This window comes from Mytilus trossulus, chromosome 7, assembly GCF_036588685.1.
Source record: "Mytilus trossulus isolate FHL-02 chromosome 7, PNRI_Mtr1.1.1.hap1, whole genome shotgun sequence".
NCBI lineage: Eukaryota > Metazoa > Mollusca > Bivalvia > Mytilida > Mytilidae > Mytilus > Mytilus trossulus.
The window spans coordinates 18,051,839-18,075,517 of NC_086379.1; the positions used below are offsets into that span (position 1 = coordinate 18,051,839).

General features: G+C 31.6%; 1 protein-coding gene across 1 annotated transcript; it reads left to right on the forward strand.

The window, feature by feature from the left end:
• The first annotated feature begins 1,220 nt into the window (after positions 1–1,220).
• Positions 1,221–17,012, forward strand: LOC134726871 (very low-density lipoprotein receptor-like). Its single transcript, XM_063591275.1, has 12 exons — positions 1,221–1,277; positions 2,536–2,673; positions 5,300–5,425; positions 6,169–6,294; positions 8,348–8,473; positions 8,953–9,078; positions 10,141–10,281; positions 14,130–14,255; positions 14,680–14,808; positions 15,123–15,251; positions 15,643–15,774; positions 16,941–17,012. Exons 1-12 carry the CDS (start codon positions 1,229–1,231, stop codon positions 16,976–16,978), a joined length of 1,386 nt encoding a protein of 461 aa, XP_063447345.1. The 5' UTR covers positions 1,221–1,228; the 3' UTR covers positions 16,979–17,012.
• Positions 17,013–23,679: the final 6,667 nt, after the last annotated feature.

A 23,679-nucleotide genomic window follows, 5' to 3' on the forward strand; every position in this document is an offset into this window, starting at 1 on the left:
CGTTTGTTTTCTCTTGTTTTTGAGTGTTAATTCACATTGCGATAAGACGTGTCACGGTACTTGTCTATCCTAAATTCATGTATTTGGTTTTGATGTTATATTTGTTATTCTCGTGGGATTTTGTCTGATGCTTGGTCCGTTTCTGTGTGTGTTAAACTTTAGTGTTGTGTCGTTGTTCTCCTCTTATATTTAATGTGTGTCCCTCAGTTTTAGTTTGTTACCCCGATTTTGTTTTTTGTCCATGGATTTATGAGTTTTGAACAGCGGTATACTACTGTTGCCTTTATTTGCCAATTCACCACTGTAATTAGATCATTGAATATTGTTTTTATTGATATTAATATTGACTTTGTTATCAGTAATTTACAGTAATCTACTATCTGTCAATACCTATATCTATGCATTGCACAAGGTCATGCTTTTCTTTGACTGTGTATGACGTCTTTACACAAAATCCATTGAATGTTGGATGTGTACTGATTGTTAATTTTAGACTTAGATTTTCATTTGACAACATAATTTTGACTAATAAAGAACAGAATTTTAACGAACCGCACGTTGATTAAATAAAAAAAAACCAGCAGGTCTAAGAAATGATTAATCGTGTCAAATTTGGTACAGAAACTAATATATTTGCCAAGAATATAAAAAAAAATGTATTTTAATGGTTTGTGCAATTAAAGTGAATACTTTTAATCTCAATGTGTTTGTTATTATTTTTTTAATCATGACTGATGCTGCAAGAACTCTTTTTTTATAGAAGGAAAAGTAATAAAAAAAATAGAATTTCAACTTTTGACAAAGGCGAGGCGTACATGTTTTCGTGCGAACCATGTGCTATTTCGTTTCATTAAACTTTGTAAACATGATAAATTTTGATTGCTTGATACGAGAAAGATAATCAACTCTATCTCATGGCAAATGCTCTTTTACTCTTCGCGTATACCCTTGATCTTATGTACGTTTTATTAGATACGTACGGTTGTTATGTACATGTCGTCATAGTGTTCTACTTTTTAATTAAATCCAATAGACAGTTATAACAGAACTTTCAGAATGATTAATTTTATAATACATATATAAAAGGGTGATAGAGCAGATTGCTGTCGCCTCAGTTGAAAATGTTTTCTCGGGGTAATAATCTGCTTTTTCACCTTTGCAGGTATGCGTTATAGATGATATAGTTCTGTTATATATAGTTTCCTATAAAATTATATTTTACAGGGTAATGATGTATTCCCGATTGCTGGTTTTGTTGTTAGTAACTGCAATAACAGGTAAAGTATACTTGTTTCAATGGACATCACACCTGTGTTAGTGGCTGCTTTTAAATCATTTATGTATACCAAATATTCGACTTACGTGTCAATCAATATGTAGCACAATAATTCTCGCAGTTGTTGAAAGTTAGTAGAAATCCAAAAGCAACTACATGTGCTAAGACTTAAGTACACATCCCAAAATATAGTAAAATTTAGTGCGTTTTTTAAAGTGATAAACATCTGGTAGGTGGATGCTGCTTCACTGTGGCACTCGTAGTGCTATTGTTTTTTTTCCAAAAGCTAATGATAATATAAAAAATAAGATGTGGTATAATTGCCCATGAGACAACTATCCACAAAAGACCAAAATGACACAGACATTAAGAACTATAAGTCACCGTACGGCCTTCAACAGTGAGCAAGGCCCATACCGCATAATCAGCTATAAAAGGCCCCGATAAGACAATGTAAAACAATTCAAACGAGAAAACTAACGGCCTTATTTATGTAAAAAAAAATGAACGAAAAACAAACGACAACAACTGAATTACAGGCTCCTGACTTGGGACAGGTACATACGTAAATAATGTGGCGGGGTTAAACATGTTAACGGGATACCAACCCTCCCCCAACCTGGGACAGTGGTATAACAGTAAAACATAAGAACAAATTATAAAAATCAGTTGAAAAAGGCTTAACTCATCAGATGGACAAAAATACAAGTGGACGTGGCCGGGTACTTATACATCCCGACACAAACAGACACAATGACCAGATCTGAGAGTACTCGCAGTTATCTGACAGTTAGTTCAAAGCCACTAACAACTTATAAAAAAAATCATGTATCTAAGACTAAACTATCAATCCGTACACATCCAACATCCAATTGATTTAGTGTAAAGACGTCATAAACAGCCAGAGAAAAACATCACATTGTGCAATGCCAAGTGACAGGTATCGACAGTATCGATACGTTTACTTTTGGTTTCAACAATTAAAACATATTCGATAGTGAAAAAAATATCTAACCAACTGAAAATGGCGTCCATAACTTTTTTAAAGTTATTATTTTAACTTTACTACACAGTACTCTTTATGTAATAGTTATTTTGTCTATTGCAAATCTATATTAGTGTACTTATGATAGAAAACGAACACTGTGGAATAGTGTATCTATTTGGAGATATATATATATACTCCATAGGATGACGTACATCGGTAAATTAAAGTATGTTAAACTACGAAATATGTTACAATTGTTGATTTTGAACAGGTGATTTGTCGTTTATTAATCCCGATGGAGAATGTCAAGAATGTTCAGACGGTTCTGGCTGTGTTTATATATGGCAATTCTGTAATGGTTATAATACTTGTAACAATGGGGAAGATGAACACGAGGATTTATGTAGAGGTACCAATTTAGAGGTTTAGCTGTAACTTGTAACTGTTAAATATCTAGATATTAATTGATTTGTTCATTGGTTATGGTTTTTTTTATTAATGCAAATTTACTTAAGTTTCAAAGCAAAGCATCCCTATTTGTTTTCTTAATTTTTAAATATATTTTGCTAAAAAGCTTTTTACTTTGTTAAGAATCCATTGAAACACTTTTACATGTACATACACTAAAATTATTATAAAAAAGCAGTCCTCAACTGTTTCACAAAGTTACTACTAAAAGCAATTATTTTATAGTGTAATGTTAATTGGTCGTTAAGGTTACAATTAAGTAGAATGTTAGTGCAGCAATGCATGATTTACGTTTGAGAAAGAGTTAGACAGATTTAGATCGTCGGCGGCAAAGTTATTAGTGGCCGGCTCGAAGATTATAGAGGTGATCGTAAGGGACTCTCTCTGCGCATGATCCGTAAGGGTAACAATTAGAGAACACCCCATATGAAGGAATAATGTATTCGACCACGGGTATATAAGAGAATGAGAAACGTCACTTGATGCTGTCGGTTGGCTGTCGATGAGCTGTCATCATTCATCAGAGCGCGCGCCTTCGTCGAATATATTAAGTGCCAGAAGAGCTTCAATATTTAGAGATAACTTTGTACTCGGTACAAAGTGAACGTTCAAGTTGATCGGAATGACAAGGCAGACTGTCCCACTCCGATGACAGGTTGCACCAGCCCGCACTATCTGCTAGTGACAGACTGTACCACTAGGAGGACAAGTTGTTCCAATTGGCACTGTCTAGTAGTGACAGACTGTCCCATTTGGAGGACAGGCTGTACAAACCACATTGTCTAAGAGTGACATACAGCCCCATTAGGAGGACAGGCTGTATATTGTATAATACTTGTATATATTAGGGTTCATGGTTACTTTATATCGACAAAGAGTCAATGTGTATATTTTAGTTCATTGTGCATAACGTAGATAGTTAAAGTTTCAGTATTGCCGAATTGTTTGTGGACAGCTTGGATCCAAGTATTAACTAGTTATCAAAGGTACCAGGACTATATTTTAAATACACCAGACGCGCGTTTCATCTTCATAAGACTCATCAGTGACGCTCAGATCAAAATAGTTATAAAGCCAAACAAGTACAAAGTTGTAGAGCATGGAGAACCAAAATTTCCAGAAAGTTGTGCTAAATTCGTCTAAGGTAATCTTTTCCTGGGATAAGAAAATTCTCAGTTTTTCGAATAAAAAAGTTTTTTAACAGGAAATTTATAAAAATAACCATATAATTGATAATCATGTCAACACAGAAGTGCTGACTACTGGGCCGGTGATACACTAGAATGGACGTTCGAGATATCAATGCCTGGTTACACGTTACAATATTATATTAACATTTCATGTAATCATTCCAACTTATATGTAGAATCTCTGGATTTAACCTGAATGTGGTTTTTATCAATATGCTGTACCTTATAAATAAGTTAGCAATATAAATACTAGCGAGCTTGAATTACAGACATTAAATATTTCTATTCAACAATACGTAAATATTTTGTCCTATGTTTGTTATCATTTGATATTTAATTATAAAAAAAACCATGCGAATTATCTTTCAGTCAGCAGATTTAATATCATTAACGGTACCAACTATACTACACTATATGGACTTCCCGAAAAAATATAACCAGGGAATAAGGACTACACACAAAATCAAACACATTCTACAACATAACATTATGAGTTAGAAATTTACAGAAAAAAAATCTTTATGATTTAACACTTTAGATTAAATTTACGTTTAATATCATAGAAAAGTTGTTTCAACTTAAACATGTGAATGAACAAGGGAAATCCATGAAAAAACCCAATGTTAACATAATATACAAAACGCTATTCAGATAAGTGAAAGGTTTATCTATCTATGAAACCAGGTTTTATCCACCATTTTTACTTGTACAAAATGCGTGTACCAAGTCAATAATTTGACAGTTGTTGTTCCTTCTTTTGATTTGTTTGAATATTTGAATATGTCGTTTGATTAGGGACTTTTTGTTTTGAATTTTATGCGATTTTACTTTGTATTGCTGTTATTCTTTCAATCACACGAAATGGTTAATCTGATTTTGTGTTTAATCTTTACTATATTATGTTTGAAGATAAGAGATTTAAATTTCAACAATTACCTTAATATATTTAAAGAGTTTTAACCAATTTTGAAGGTTTGCAGTAACTTTCTATTACAACCATGACCTTATGTTAATCTTGGTAATAAAGCAACATGTATTCATTAACAGTTCGCAAAATACGAGGATCCAGGCTTTTGCCGAGTTACAGTAACAGTGGACTGCTTAATGTTTTTCTTGAAAATAAGTTTTAATTTTCTGAATAATTTTAGAATTATTGATGCTGAAATTAAAATATTAAAACTATATCATTTTGGTAAAAAATATTTTTTCGTAGAACAATATGTTCGAATTTAATTTAAGGCGTCCAAAAAAGCAATTGTATTTGAAGCAAGGATGTTTCCATGGTGTGACAGAGTTATAATGATTCTCGTCGTACATATCTAAAGAGTTTTATGTACTGATAATTGGATTTTATTTCTATTTTGTGAATTTATCTAGATTATAACTGTACTGAATATGAAAGAAAATGTGCCGACGGATTACAATGCATACATGAAATCCGTTTGTGTAACGGACAGGCTGATTGTAGGGATAGATCAGATGAAGATCCAGACTTGTGTAAAGGTGACTGACTTGTTTACTCAATATACAATTTGTCTTGCGAAGTAGAATGTGCAATTTTTTTTTATTTTTCATGTTTTACATCCAAGTAATGGAATTTATTCTAAAATAATTCACCTGTACAAGATTAGTTTATACTTGACCGTCTTTTGATATAATTAAACAAACCAGAGATATGCATCTTGAACGTTACATTTCTGAAATTTGGTAAACCTCCAACTAAGACTCAGCACTAATTCACTTCACCGTTGCCATTGTTAATTAAATCGTACTGCATTCGTACCGTCCAAACAAAAGTAAGGAATTATTTGTTTATAGTATTATTGAAACAAAAACCATACATGATACACATTTTTGCGACGATTACCAAAAATATATATTTCATTATATAGTTGATTGCCTTAAGATCGAGCGAAATCGGGTATAAGTACTATTTATAAGCTAAATATCTTTTATCTCCTAAATAGGTTTCTTTTGAAAACATATGCATATGGTTTTTCACCAGTCAGACATGTTGAGTGTCTCAATTTACAAATGAGGATGTATCCATAACGATATTTGGTTTTACATGTGCGTTGCCTGGCCGTTATAAATGTGACATTAGCTTTTCGATAATGCTGCTGTCGGACGATCAAAATTAATAGTTAAAAATGCATCAATGTTAAGTAAATTAAGTGACGTTTTAAAGTGTTAAATGTAATAAACATAAGCTTTTGACTTGAATAAATATCAATAATATATTACAGCTAGGAAATGTGAAAGTGGCTATGTTAAATGTGCTGATGGCATAGAATGCATTTATGAATCAAATTTATGTGACAGAAACAAAGATTGCAAAGATTCATCTGACGAGGATGAAGATATGTGTCAAGGTAATATGCACAATATACATTTTGAATTGATGAGAGTATTACCTTTCTGTTTAAAAGACTGAAATTGGATTTATTACTGTATGGGTTTTTTTTATAAAAAAAAATAAAACATCATATAGCGTGGGTAGTTTAAAATCTTTTTTTAAATGTTATCGCCATTGCATTATTCGGAGCCGATCGCAAACAAAATGTGTATTTAAAGAGAGACTTTGATTATACATCAATAAATTTGCAATCGAACGGTACAAATAACTTTGCTTGGAATACAGACAATAACAACGTGGAATAATATATAAATCGATTAAATTGGTTCTTGATTACAATTTGAGTAACTACTACACCTACTTCACATATTGTTGAGATAACGATCGTGAAATGTACGAACGAAAATAAATCCCATACTGCCATATAGTCAGGTAAAAAGAAAAAAAAACATTTCTGATGGAAAACATACAGATTTTAACAGTAGGAAGGTATAAACAATATGGCTCCTTCTAAATCTTCATGATTATATGACAGATATATAAAAATTCAACAGAAAGATAGTCCTTCCTTGCTCTAGAACTTCCTTATTTATTTAGTTGCTACTTTTTCGAGAATTACTATTAATTTGTGTTTTGTTTACGAAACCCGATACTGGTATTCATTATTTCAATGTATGTGTGACAGTCTTGAATATGTTTCATTTCTAATAAAATTGTAAATGGTCGTGACATCATGAGAAATATATAGTCTGCTTGGTAAATCTTGAATGAACAAGATCCACAAATTCTTTTATACTTGTTGGTGTGTATTAAAGTACGATGGAACATGATATGTCGTAATACTTTGTATCAAGCTGCACCTAAAGTAGACATCATTAATGCGATTTTTCGTGTTTAAATTTCAATGATTCTCATCGTACATATTTCAAAGGTTCCGTATAACTAGCTACCCGAAAAATCATATATTAAGAAATAATTTGTTATGACTGGGTAAATCTGAATCTCATGTTATAAACATTAAATATTGAGTTGTGCGTTTCTTTCATGCAAGTTTTCGCTTGAAGCCACACAGTAAGAAATCCAAGTAAAAAACGACGTAGAATTTCAACAAGCTGTATTTAATAAGACTGGTTCATCAATAAAATTGAGAATGGAAATGGGGAATGTGTCAAAGAGACAACAACTAGACCATAGAACAGAAAACAGCAGAAGATCGCAAACAGGTCTTCAATGTCTGTTATCATTTTGGTTGTTTTGTATTTTGAATGAACAATATAATAACAGAAAATAAACACATTTATGATATATCCTGTCAATTGTTTACCAAGTATACTGTGGTACATTCTAGATATATTTGAAGAAAATGTTCTTCATCATAAATTGTATACTTGTAAAGCAAATGATATTCATAAAACACAAAAAGCCTCTAGACTTTTCCTTAATGCTCATAACAAAATATACTAAAATGCAAACAAACATATTATTATATTTCTAAGATGAAAAGAAATAAACAACAAGATTCCCCCTAAAACGTCCTCTATACATTATGATCAACCAAAATTGTATTGTTGAAAAGTATTGAAAGGCTTAATGATTAATTGATAATATAGTCGGTCATATATTATAACAACACTGTAGAACTGCCAACCGACCTGTGTTTTTTTCATCGAGGACAAAACACCCATCAGCAGCAGTTGTGGCGGTCAAGTGGTTGTAAACTAATCGTGAACAAACACTTTGTCCGCGTTGTGAACGAGGCCTCCTTGTCAATGTTGTTTAAGTTTTTGTTTGTTTTCTATTATGTATTTTAGGAGCTTTCTGTGATACCTACTTATTAACGGATGAATTCTACATTTATTAAACATTCATTATGCATAATAATTTCAATTATTCAGTATTTTCAATTGTATTCAACAATATGGTTGAAAGTGTTAACGTGTGTGTGTAGATCTGGATTGACTTGACTGAAAGGATATATGCGAACTCTTTACGGTGAAACCGGGAATAATTTAATTACCAGGCTATTTCGATAATGTTTGTATTGTAATAAAGTTATACGTCAATTACAGCTAGCACTTGTAAGTTTGGCAAGACAAAATGCACTGACAATCATCAGTGTATTTATATACACAAGATTTGTACTGGGAATATAGACTGTGAAGATGAATCTGATGAAGATGCAGTTATGTGTAAAGGTAGTTTTGTATACTTAACTTAAGTTGTGTCCAACAAATATCGAATTGATTCATTTATTTGTACAATGTAAATTACTGACAAGAACAACCTGGTCTCAATTTTGAAATTTAGTTTTAAATTCAAAACATTTATCAAATTACTAATTTTGATTTCCCGTTAGCATCGTGTTTTGTTTAAAACACTTTCCCACCAAACTTATTAATTTGATTAATTGGACATTGTTAATCCTGTGAAAAAATAATCTATTAAAAATCATTGTACCGTTTTCAATTTTGATTAAATTAACAACAAATCAACACAATATTTTGTCAAAAGCTTAGTGCTCTTAGTTTCTTTTTCCACAGATTTATCAAGGACGTCTTGATATGTTTAAAGGAAGAATATATCACTAGGATTTTAACATATTTATTTATGTGAATTATTGTCTTATTTCAAATACAAATCTTTATGTCTATTATATTAATGTGTTTGTGTTTAGAATACCAATGTCCATATCATAGCATAAAGTGTGCAAATGGAATAGAATGCGTTGAGATTGACAATTTATTGGATGGCTATGAAGATTGCCGGGATGGTAGCGATGAGGACCTTGAGAAATGGAAAGGTAAAAAGTACTTTTACTAAGATTTATCTGTTTTCATCCATACCAATTATTTGGTTTTCAAAACCGATGTTTTTGATCTGGTTTGCATGGTTAGTCAATTTATTTCACGTGTGAGTCTCTATACATTATGTATTTACTGTCATTCTTCATGTAACAATCCAACAACAACTAACTTCGTAAAATGTTATATAATTCGCAATTAAAGGCTAATTGAAAAAGATTTTACAAAAGTTGAAAATGTTTGCCTAATATGAGCTTCTTATTGCGAGGTCATCGTTTCATTCGTCATCACCAACTAGTATGGTATAAAATTGAGAATGAAAATGAGGAATGTGTCAAAGAGACAACAACCCGGTCATAGAGCAGACAACAGAAAAAGGTCACCAACAGGTCTTCAATGCAACGAGAAATTTCTGCACCCGAAGTCGTCTTTCAGCTGGCCCCTAATCAAGTATATACTAGTTCAGTGATAATGAACGCCATACTAAACTCCACATTGTACAAAAGAAACTAAAACTTAGAATATTACAAGACTATCAAAGGCTAGAGGCTCCTGATATAGGACAGGCGCAAAAATGCGGCAGGGTTAAACATGTTTGTGAGATCTCAACCCTCCCCCTATACCTCTATCCAATGCAGAAAATTAAACGCATAACAATACACACATTAAAATTCAGTTTAAGGTACGTCCGAGTCTGATGTCAGAAGATGTAACCAAGGAAAATAAAGAAAATGACAATAATACATAAACAACATCAGACTTCTAGCAGTTCACTGACATGCCAGCTCCAGACTTCAATTAACTGATTGAAATATTATGTCTTCATCATATGAATATCAGGCACTGTACATTTAATCATTTACTATAAATCATCATACGACCTAGCTGCAACAATGTACAAAGCCCATACCACGTAGTCAATTATAATTATAAAAGGTTTCGAAGTATTTCTTGACTCCCTTGTGTTGTATTCAGTTGTCTTTAGTGGAAAACTTGCTTTTGAACTGAGAAGAAGATGTGTCGCCTACATATTTGTAACATTTAATCTGTTTTCATTGTAGATTACAAGTGTCCTGCCGGTTTTGTAAAATGCAAAAATGGACTGCAGTGTGTTTCTGCTCATACAATGTGTGCTGGTGGCAATTTTAGTCCCGCTCCGAAATGTACAGACGGTTCCGATAACTATACAGATTATTGTTCTGGTAAACATTTTATCATTATATAAATTATTTTAGATGATTAGTATAACAAATTAAATGAAGCAATGGATATTAATTATCTAAGATGATTAGTATAACGAATTAAATGATTCAATGGATATTAATTATCTAAGATGATTAAAAATACAAATCAAATGTTTCAAGCCGTAATAAACTTTACTTGTAGTATGAACATAAATAAATGTCAAATGTAAAATCTAATTGTTAACATTTATTACTTAGTTCTCAGAAATCTCTTCGAGTAAAACAACAAAATGCTGATACAAACAATGTTGTTATAAGAATTTAAACTAGAGGCTCTTAAGAGCCTGTGTCGCTCACCTTGGTATATGTGAATTAAACAAAGGAAGCAGACAGTTCATGACAAAATTGTGTTTAGGTGATTGTGATGTGTTTGTACATTGTACATCTTACTTTACTGAACATTCTTGCTGCTTACAATTATCTCTATCTATAATGAACTTGTCTGTGTAGTTTCAGTGGAAAATGTTAGTAAAAATTTCGAAATTTTATGAAAATTGTTAAAAATTGATTATAAAGGACAATAATTTCTTAGGGGGTCAATTGACCATTTTGGTCATTTGACTTATTTTTGAGTCTTAAATTGCTGAACATTATTGCTGTTTACAGTTTATCTCTATCTATAATAATATTCAAGATAATAACCAAAAACAGCAAAATTTCCTAAAAATTACCAATTTAGGGGCAGCAACCTAACAACGAGTTGTTTGATTCATCTAAAAATTTTAGGGCAGATAGATCTTGACCAGATAAACAATTTTACCCTCAGTCAGATTTGCTCTAAATGCTTTGGGTTTTGAGTTATAAGCCAAAAACTGCATGTTACCCCTATGTTCTTTTTTTAGCCATGGCGGCCATCTTGGTTGGTTGGCCGGGTAACAAAACACCTATTTTAAACTAGATACATCAATGATGATTGTGGCCAAGTTTGGATTAATTTGGCCCGGTAGTTTCAGAGGAGAAGATTTTTGTAAAAGATCATGGAGATTTAAGAGAAAAGGTTAAGAATTGACTATAAAGGGCAATAACTCCTAAAGGGGTCAACTGACCATTTTGGTCATTTGACTTATTTGTAAATCTTACTTTGCTGAACATTATTGCTGTCTACAGTTTATCTCCATCTATAATAATATTCAAGATAATAACCAAAAACAGTAAAATGTCCTTAAAATTACTAATTTAGGGGCAGCAACCAAACAATGGGTTGTCTGATTCATCTAAAAATGTCAGGGCAGATAGATCTTCACCAGATAAACAATTTTACCCCATGTCAGAATTGCTCTACACGCTTTGGTTTTTGAGTTACAAGCCAAAAACTGCATTTTACCCCTATGTTCTATTTTTAGCCATGGTGGCCATCTTGGTTGGTTGGCCGGGTAAGAAAACACAAATTGTAAACTAAATACATCAATGATGATTGTGGCCAAGTTTGGTTTAATTTGGCCCAGTAGTTTCAGAGGAGAAGATTTTTGTAAAAGTTAACGACGACGGACGCAGGACGCCGACGACGACGACGACGACGACGACGACGACGACGGACGACGGACGCCGGACGCCAAGTGATGAGAAAAGCTCACTTGGCATTTTGGCCAGGTGAGCTAAAAACGGAGCCCGTTGTAAAAACACATTAAGTATATGCTTGTCCGATAAATATTTAGTTAGATATTACACAAACTATAGCTGTGTTTCTATATTTAGGAAATAAACACATCTGTCGTCATTTCTGGTTAGATTATGATGTATTTGACTTGTTTATACTTTCGTATGTCGACTTAAACTGCATATCTAAGTAGACCTTCTAGATCTGTATACAATTTGAAATATATTGCAGCAATTTATTTGATTCCAACTTAGTCTATCTATTTTTCTTTTATTTAGGTATGTAATATTCTTATATTCAATTTTTGTCAAAATCTCATTCTGAAATTATTTCCAAAGTATGTAATACAAGTCGAAAATATCGAATTTGAAAAGAAGCATTATAAAAACTTAACCATGTAATGGAAAAATTGTGCGATAACGAAAGCAGTTTTTAGGTAATTAAATTTTCAAATTGTGTTACCAATCAAGTCAATCACATGTCCCGAAATATCCCAAAATGTTTGGGGTACATGCATGTATACGAAATAGTTTTAAAAGAAACATCTACATCCTATATCAACGTTTTGTTAAGAAAAATGAGAAAAAATCCCAAATTCACAAAAATGACAGCCTTATAAACTTCACACGAATAAGTAACAAAATTGTGTGTCACTTTCTAATATCAAAATCAACCTATACCTTTTTTAGGTTAAATTATTTCAGTTTTATATTTTATTCAACATTTTTTTTTCACAGTCATAAAAAACATAAATAATGTCCAGGAGAAAAACGTAGCTCTAAACATATTTGGGTTCTCGGAGGGGTACATCCTTAATTTGAACTCAACTTAATCTTTAATATTGTAAATGATGCACTAATTTGCGGGACTAAATGACATTGTAAATTTACAGTTTTGGCTCGTATACAACGCGCTTATTAAAGTTTGTGTGCAGGTGTGTGATAACTTTGTTTGAAAAAGTAAAAGAAATATTTTTGCCGAAATTGGGTAGTAATAGTAATCCAGTCGCATGCTAATGTACGTGTACCGAGTCAAATATGCCGACCAAGGTTGTCTTTTGACACGACTTAACTTAAAACTTAAGCTTAAACACATCAAACAAATAGATAACAACTGTCAAAAATATTCTAGACTTGCTACAGGCATTTTAAAAATTAGAAAATGGTGAATTAAACATGGTTGTATAGCTAGCTGAACAAAATCAACAGACATAATAGTTACACTTGTTGTCAAAAATACAGCAGCCAAATTGTAAATTTGCGCAGAACAGTTTGTGAAAAACAAATAGCAGAAATGCAAAATCCAGGCATATAATACCTTAGCCGTATTTGGCACAACTTTTTGGATTGTTCGATCCTTAATGCTCTTCAACCTTTTTTCTTGTTTGGCTTTATGCAGATTTTGATATGAGCGACACTGATGAGTCTTATGTAGACGGAACGCGCGTCTGGCGTACTACATTATAATCCTGGTACCTTTGATAACTATTTACACCACTGGGTTGATGCCACTGCAGGTGGACGTTTCGTCCCCGAAGGTATCACCAGCCCAGTAGTCAACACTTCGGTGTTGACATGAATATCAATAGTGAGATCATTTTTATAAATTTTCTGTTTACAAAACTTAGATATTTTTGAAAAACTAAAGATTATCTTATCCCAGGCATAGATTACCTAAGCCGTATTTGGCACAACTTTTTGAAATTTTGAATCATTAATGCTCTTCCACTTATTTACTTGTTTGGCTTTATAAAGAATTTGATATGAACGTCACTGATGAGTCTTATGAAGACGAAACGCGTGTCAAGCGTACTAAATTATAATCCTGGTACCTTTGATAACTATTATCATGTTTTTTGGTTAAAACCTTAACAACATATATGATATGTTTTTATTGAAAAGATGATGATTGTGTAGCAAAATTGTGTGGTATATCACATATGCAATATATGAGGCCAATCTTTCTAAACATTTATTTTATTGAATCGGTCAGTAATTTTAAACAAATTATTTCCTGTAGACTTCATCCAATTTTAACAATCATATATTAGATTTTATTTTTTTAAGAGTCTAGCATTAGTATGGTACATGTTTGATATTTTCTAAATACGACTATCAGTTGCAGGATTATTTCAGATTTGTTTAATTGATTTTTGTTTCAAATGATTAATAAGTGAAAGCGTAATGCACTCGTTGTTTTACCTTTGTAGACTTCAAATGTCCCTCGTTTTTTACGAAATGTCCCAATTGGCATGAATGTGTACATCAGTCAATGATTTGCTCTGGGGAACAGATGTGTAGCGGAAAGTCAGAAGATGAACAACAGTTTTGTAAAAGTAATTGAATTTAGCAATTTTATAAAGTGTGATAAATATTTTATATCGTTAAAAAGAACGGAGAGAAAAGCAAAACATACTTATATAGATAGATATAGTTCTGATTATCAAGATACACTTTGTTTTCTTTAACTGAAGATAGATAAACAGGTTTAATAAATTACAATACAAAGTGAAAATATATGCATGTATGTTGCCTTTCTCGTGATGTTATTATCAAAAAAGTTTGTTTTGTCGGATTAATGGTAAAAGAACACATCATGCACTGATACAGTAAGCATTTTACACGTAAACGGATATGGTTACTTCATCAACATACGCATTCTCAATTTGTTTTCTAATCTGACGTTTTTTGTGTTTATCCTATTAACTATACATTTGAAGATAATTAATAACTAGATATAAATAAGTTGCTCAATTGCAGCACATACTTGTGGGGGCATGATGTCGAAATGTGACAATGGATACCAATGTGTGTTCGATGACCAGAAATGTGACGGCTTTGCAGACTGTTCGGATGGTTCGGACGAAGATCCAGATTTATGTTTAAAGAGTATGTTTGTTTTCCTCAATTCAACTAGGAATATTTATTGATATAATATTAACTAAATATGTGATATCAAAACAGATTGAAAGGATTAACCTATGGAAATGTTCAATGAAGAAACAATACGACCGTAAGCCTGACACATTTGAACACTTATCAACCATTTCACAGCTAAACAGTCTTAGCACTCACACCACATCTTACTTTATCTATTTACATATCTTGACAAACAATATAATTTCAATATAAAGCGATGTGTTGTTTGTTATTTGGCCAATCTTTATATACGTTCTTTAGTGTCTCGACAACTTTTTTTTAAGATCGTATTTGTCCAGTTGGAATGGTGAAATGTGATGATAATGTTCAGTGTATTTATGAACTGCAGTTTTGCAACAGGCATCCTCAATGCACCGATAAATCTGATGAAATCCCAAAAACTTGTACAACAGGTAATCAAATATCGTATATTTTTTTAATATAGTGTTTTAAAAAATAACATGTTTTAGTAAAACCATAATGTTTAACTTGAATGAAAATTATACATGTTATCTGAGTCTGGTATACATGATAATTTTGTTTTGTCTATCTATATCGTGTAATAATCTTGAATCTAGCATTTTCATTAAATACTTATGTTAAGCTTGTTAAGTACAAGGAAAACTATAGAAAAAAAGATGAGATATGATTGCCAACGAGACAACTAGCAAAAGAGACCAAAATGACAGATCAAACGTGGCCTTCGGCTAGTATCTGCTCTTTGGTTGGGTTGTTGTCTATTTGATATATTCCCCATTTCCATTCTCAATGTTATGACCAAACCATTTTCTATTTTTTTAACAGACAGAACATGTCCTACGGGAATGTCAAGATGTTCTAATACTGATACAATGTGTATTTATGATAATTGGTTCTGTAACGACCATCAAGACTGCTTAAACAGAGATGACGAGAATCCAACTATTTGCTTAAATCGTAAGTAGATAAAAAAAAAATCCGTATGAACATAAAGATGTAATCTTGCGTTATAATATTGTTTGTCTGACAACTTAAAACTGTATTAGATGTTATAAGGTACACCAATACTGTCTGACATGATCAAAAATAACTGTTTGTGTGCAAACAGGTAGTGGGTATCTCTGTCGTATTTCTGTAACTTTAAAATATAGTGTTGTCATTTTAGCGCCATTTTTTATCATTGTCATATAGGCGAGAGTTTCGGATAGCCATAAAAAGTTATCAAAGATACCAGGCTTATAAATTAATACGCCAGAAAGGCATTTCGTCTGCATAAGACTCTAAGATCAAAACAGTTAAAGAAGCCAAAATAAGTGCAAAGTTGAAGAGCATTGAGGACACCATATTCCAAAACGTTGTGCCACATACGACTTAGGTTATCTAGAAAATCAGGTTCAAACGACATTATTTTTTTAATATTTGAACCGAGTCAAGAATATGGCAGATGTTATCAATCAGTTCGCGTAACAAACAGTTGGAGTTGGTTTGTGTTGCATTTCAGTGTTTCTCTTGTTCCATGTTTTTTCACTGATAGTTAATGTGTCTCATTCGGTTTTTATTTGTGAACCCAATTCGTTGTCTCTCAATCAATTCAGACTTTTGAAAAGCAGTATACTACTGTTGCCCTTTTTATGCCTTTGACTCAATCGTTACAAACAGAAATGCTCGATTTAACAACATGGACAAACACAGAAACTGAATGTGACAATGTAAGACAATTTATAAGAAGTTGTTACTAAATATATGAAATACATAAATATATAAATGCCATCAGCATTATCGATTTCTATTTGAATGAGTCCTTTTAATTTTAATTGCACAATCATGAAAAGTACTTTAACTAAGTCTCATGTTCAAGCTACAAGATACGCTTAATTTGAGTACGTAATTTAATATATACGTTATATATATATATATATAAATGTATAGAAATCAATTATGATAAGTGATTTATTTATTCTTACAAATAACGTTGTTGAGCATATTTTGCTAATGTTTGTGGTATGCTGGATGGTGGCGTATGCGTACAGTGTGTCAAACTGTGTAATATATAAGAATCTTTAAATTGTCTCATGATATGATATGTGTCTAAGAAATTATTGCTTCTATATTTTTTTTTACAGGGAAAAAGGGAACCATTGGATTGCCTTGGCTGTCATAGTAATTTGATAGAATAGTAAGGAAAACAAATCAGCTTGTATTTTATAACATAGAATAAATGTATTATTAATTCATATTGCATTTATTCTTTAAAAGTATACTTTATACATGGTATATTGCCAATTTGGGATATTTAAATTTTAAATTGACATTTCAGCATTATATAATAAATAAATTTTGAAATAACCCATGCCATTTTTACATTCTTATAAGTTGTTTTTTATACCACTAGAGTATGCCTGGGCGTGAAAATCCACTGCGTATAGGCAATTCATTTTAGCTAGCCATAAAACCATGTTAAATCCATCATTTTCCACATATCAAAAAGCATGTACCAAGTCAGGAATATGACAGTTGTTATTCATTCGTTTGATGTGTTTCAGATTTTAATTTTGCCATTTTCTTATGGATTTTCCGTTTACAATTTTTTCTAAGAGTAATTTTTTTTTTCAATTTTCGTTTCATGGCGAGGAACACCAATATAAAACATGTTAAATTTTCGGACTTTTGTCGTAGGGAGCCTTGGTTTGTTTTCTATCAAATATATGATTACAAGAATATTAAAAAAAAATTTGTTTTTCTTATGTTATTTGCTATTTTTATATTCAATACCGATCATCATTTATATAATTCAATGAAGTACAAAATCAGTTTGAAAAAATGATTATTCTAAACACAGTATAAACTTTGACGTAAATATGTCAACATCATTTGTACATCGAAAAGTCGACAGAAATACAATTTTTGTTACAAATTAGTTCTTAAGTCTTTTGAACAAAACCTAATACAAGCCAGACATGTCAGATGCTAATGTATATCTTTACGGAGCACCTGAGATCACCGAAATTCTTTTGGCTGGGTTCGTGTTACTATGTTTTTAGTTTCTATCTTGCTGCTAATCTTTTCCTATTCATTCATAGCGTCGTTTGTATATATCTTTTCTCTGAGTTTGATTTTCCTTATGATGTCTTTCACTCCTTCCTTGAATACATTAGATGTAAGAATTTAATTGGGATTAAGCATCTACCTAATCAAGCTAATGGAATATACGTTGTCTTCAGTTTTACATGTCTTACGTAAATACGGATATCGTCTCGTTTTGTTGTTGCCTTTTTTTTCAAGAAAGGAAACACTCAATAAATGTCCTAGAAAAGAATATACTGCATTACAAAATTATCGGGTCTATAATTGTATTGCTATTGTTTATATAGAGAAGAAGGTGTGGTATTATAAACAAACTCTCCATCCATGTTACAATGTTAAAGAGTACAGGTCAAAGTATGTCACACCGAACATCAAGCCGAAAAAGACTAATAAAACAATTCCAACAGAAAAACCAACAGTCTTAACAATATAAACAAGAAATGTATGTATCAATGTCACAGTCTATGGACGAAGCGTATCGATAAACACGTTGTAAATATGACAGAATGTGATGACACTGTCATACACGTGGGAGGTTACGCACCATACAACAAGGTGTAATCCACCATTTCCAAAACTTGAAAATGCTAGTTCTGAGTCAGAAATATGACAGTTGTTATCCATTCGTTAAGTGTGTTTAATAATTTGATTTTACCCTTTAAACAGGGACTTTCTGTTTTAAATTTTCCTCGGAGTTTAGTATTTTTGTGATTTTACTTCTAACTAGTATTGTATGTAAATAAGCAGTTCTAAGACCATTGCTTAAATTCAAATTGTTTTTGGTAACATCTTACAAATTTCTCAATTAGTTTTGGAAGCAAAACTAATCAGATAGAGGTTTAATATACAATGGCGTAATCAAATAGCTAAGTATTGAATTGATTGTTCACATATTATATAACATTTAGCAAATTTCATAATGAACGCACCGAAATAATACATATCCGCAATGCACGCATGGAAGACTTTCATTGGATAACAATGAAACTAACTTGTGACAAAGATGAATCATACTGTCCTCGCTCAGATTGATTCGACAAAATCTGTACTTTTCAATCTCCTTTTTATTTTTACAAATTAGACCGTTGGTTTTAGCAATGTTTTTGTTCCTATATAGCGAGGTGTTCGCTGTGAGCCAAGGCTCCGTGTTTAAGGACCTATTTTGATCTATAATGGTTTACTTTAAACAAAGTATTACTTTGATGGAAAGTTGTCTCATTTGAACTCATGCACCATCTTCTTATATCTATAAATCTTTAAAATTTCCCCTTATAAATAACTGCTTCCCAGTCCTCCAACTGAACGATCTAAATTTATGAATATAGAAAAGATATATACACATTTCTAACGTCAAAAGACATTTACATCTTTTTTATTTGTGTTCTAAACATATTTTTAGTACTCATGGAAGAAATGAATTTATAACAAGCGATACGGATTGTTTTTTTGCACTAGGAAATGTTCGCATATTCACAGTGTAGTTACTATTCTGTACGCCATCCGGAAGTCGCGATTTTCGAAGAGAGAACTTTTTTGGATCACATTTTAAATTTGTTGGATATACTGTTTTAAACAGTAGGATGTTCATCTGTACATTGCTTAATGATTTATTCAGCTGGCATCGATATTCACAAATGGTTTATAATTAAATTTAGCACATTCATTATTCGTATTCTTACAAATAACGTTGTTGAGCATATTTTGCTAATGTTTGTGGTATGCTGGATGGTGGCGTATGCGTACAGTGTGTCAAACTGTTTAATATATAAGAATCTTTAAATTGTCTCATGATATGATATGTGTCTAAGAAATTATTGCTTCTATATCTTTTTTTTACAGGGATAAAGGGAACCATTGGATTGCCTTGGCTGTCATAGTAATTTGATAGAATAGTAAGGAAAACAAATCAGCTTGTATTTTATAACATAGAATAAATGTATTATTAATTCATATTGCATTTATTCTTTAAAAGTAACCTTTATACATGGTATATTGCCAATTTGGGGTATCTAAATTTTAAATTGACATTTCAGCATTATATAATAAATAAATTTTGAAATAACCCATACCATTTTTACATTCTTATAAGTTGTTTTTTATACCACTAGAGTATGCCTGGGCGTGAAAATCCACTGCGTATAGGCAATTCATTTTAGCTAGCCATAAAACCATGTTAAATCCGTCATTTTCCACATATCAAAAAGCATATACCAAGTCAGGAATATGACAGTTGTTATTCATTCGTTTGATGTGTTTCAGATTTTAATTTTGCCATTTTCTTATGGATTTTCCGTTTACAATTTTTTCTAAGAGTAATTTTTTTTTCAATTTTCGTTTCATGGCGAGGAACACCAATATAAAACATGTTAAATTTTCGGACTTTTGTCGTAGGGAGCCTTGGTTTGTTTTCTATCAAATATATGATTACAAGAATATTAAAAAAAATGTTTGTTTTTCTTATGTTATTTGCTATTTTTATATTCAATACCGATCATCATTTATATAATTCAATGAAGTACAAAATCAGTTTGAAAAAATGATTATTCTAAACACAGTATAAACTTTGACGTAAATATGTCAACATCATTTGTACATCGAAAAGTCGATAGAAATACAATTTTTGTTACAAATTAGTTCTTAAGTCTTTTGAACAAAACCTAATACAAGCCAGACATGTCAGATGCTAATGTATATCTTTACGGAGCACCTGAGATCAACGAAATTCTTTTGGCTGGGTTCGTGTTACTATGTTTTTAATTTCTATCTTGCTGCTAATCTTTTCCTATTCCTTCATAGCGTCGTTTGTATATATCTTTTCTCTGAGTTTGAGTTTCCTTATGATGTCTTTCAATCCTTCCTTGAATACATTAGATGTAAGAATTTAATTGGGATTAAGCATCTACCTAATCAAGCTAATGGAATATACGTTGTCTTCAGTTTTACATGTCTTACGTAAATACGATATCGTCTCGTTTTGTTGTTGCCTTTTTTTTCAAGAAAGGAAACACTCAATAAATGTCCTAGAAAAGAATATACTGCATTACAAAATTATCGGGTCTGTAATTGTATTGCTATTGTTTATATAGAGAAGAAGGTGTGGTATTATAAACAAACTCTCCATCCATGTTACAATGTTAAAGAGTACAGGTCAAAGTATGTCACACCGAACATCAAGCCGAAAAAGACTAATAAAACAATTCCAACAGAAAAACCAACAGTCTTAACAATATAAACAAGAAATGTATGTATCAATGTCACAGTCTATGGACGAAGCGTATCGATAAACACGTTGTAAATATGACAGAATGTGATGACACTGTCATACACGTGGGAGGTTACGCACCATACAACAAGGTGTAATCCACCATTTCCAAAACTTGAAAATGCTAGTTCTGAGGCAGAAATATGACAGTTGTTATCCATTCGTTAAGTGTGTTTAATCATTTGATTTTACCCTTTAATCAGGGACTTTCTGTTTTAAATTTTCCTCGGAGTTTAGTATTTTTGTGATTTTACTTCTAACTAGTATTGTATGTAAATAAGCAGTTCTAAGACCATTGCTTAAATTCAAATTGTTTTTGGTAACATCTTACAAATTTCTCAATTAGTTTTGGAAGCAAAACTAATCAGATAGAGGTTTAATATACAATGGCGTAATCAAATAGCTAAGTATTGAATTGATTGTTCACATATTATATAACATTTAGCAAATTTCATAATGAACGCACCGAAATAATACATATCCGCAATGCACGCATGGAAGACTTTCATTGGATAACAATGAAACTAACTTGTGACAAAGATGAATCATACTGTCCTCGCTCAGATTGATTCGACAAAATCTGTACTTTTCAATCTCCTTTTTATTTTTACAAATTAGACCGTTGGTTTTAGCAATGTTTTTGTTCCTATATAGCGAGGTGTTCGCTGTGAGCCAAGGCTCCGTGTTTAAGGACCTACTTTGACCTATAATGGTTTACTTTAAACAAAGTATTACTTTGATGGAAAGTTGTCTCATTTGAACTCATGCACCATCTTCTTATATCTATAAATCTTTAAAATTTCCCCTTATAAATAACTGCTTTCCAGTCCTCCAACTGAACGATCTAAATTTATGAATATAGAAAAGATATATACACATTTCTAACGTCAAAAGACATTTACATCTTTTTTATTTGTGTTGTAAACATATTTTTAGTACTCATGGAAGAAATGAATTTATAACAAGCGATACGGATTGTTTTTTTGCACTAGGAAATGTTCGCATATTCACAGTGTAGATACTATTCTGTACGCTATCCGGAAGTCGCGATTTTCGAAGAGAGAACTTTTTTGGATCACATTTTAAATTTGTTAGATATACTGTTTTAAACAGTAGGATGTTCATCTGTACATTGCTTAATGATTTATTCAGCTGGCATCGATATTCACAAATGGTTTATAATTAAATTTAGCACATTCATTATTCGTATTTTTGCCTTAATCAAGAGATTTTCAAGTGCATCACTAAGGAAAATCAGTCGGTGAACCTAAAATAATCTTTTTGCACCCTTGCTGTACAATTTAACGTAAAAACCAGACTTAAGGTGGTATGGGTGTCTTCCTCTATCTTGGATTGTAAAAAACAGAGAACTAAAGGTCCATATTTTCTATCAAGTTAGCAAAATGTGATGCAGGAAAGCAGATATTTAATGTTATTTTCATTTTAAAGAACCAATTTATAAGAATATAACTTACAAATATTAATATTATGCAAATGTTGATTAGTTTTGGTTGTTTTAAAAAAAATGGCATTTTAAAGGGAGGTAACTCTAAAACAGTGCATTGACTGAAGGATTCTACATGAAATTTTCCTATTTGTATTTTAGCCCGCAAAAACGTACGGTGACCCTATCTTTTCTTTTGATATTCTCAAAGCATTGTTAAAATCTAGCTTTTCCTAAAGTATTTAACAGTTCTATCATTTTGTTTAGTTTCAAATCACAAAATGGTGTTTTTTCCTGTACAATTTGTCATTTTTTCACGTCCTGTAGCTTGAAAAAATGCACGGTGACCTATCATTTTTATTATATTTTTCAACATATATCAATGAATACTAAGTTTTGGCAAAGTATAAACAAATTCTATCATTTCTATTTTAGACTCCCATACCACCTTAATTAACTAAATAAAGTATATTTTAAGTGGTGGTAAAATTTTCAGCCAGATCTTTGAAGCCAGAAATAAAAAAATTACACTTGTTTGAATTTTTCACTATACGATCAGTCTCGCGTGTATATTTTGAAACTGTATGATCAGTCTTTATTTCACTGTATTCGAGTGGTGATTTCAAGTTATTAACGATACATTAGAAGATGGTATTTTTCTAAATAATGCAATAGTCCATCAGCTGGTAGGGCAAAATTTCAATTCTGTGTTACACCCCAGGGTACCGCAATTTGTTGGTATTCATTTAAAGAGTAACATATGAAGAATATTTTAAGAGGTGTTAGACTTTTGAAAAAGTGTCCAAAAGGGGTTAAAAGGGGACTTATTTTTATAAGGGTATATCAAAAAATTCTTTTGCACATATTTACAGAAAAATATAAAAAATAACCAATTATTCAGTACTATTCTTTTTATTAAATGGAACAAATCATATCTTATTATAACGCAGGCTAATTTTTAATTAATTTTCAAATCGTAAAGAACCAAGAAAAGAGGGGGAGGGTAATTTCCAAAAATTCATGATTTTGAATGAATAGAAGCATAGAACGTACTACTTTTCTTGATACAATG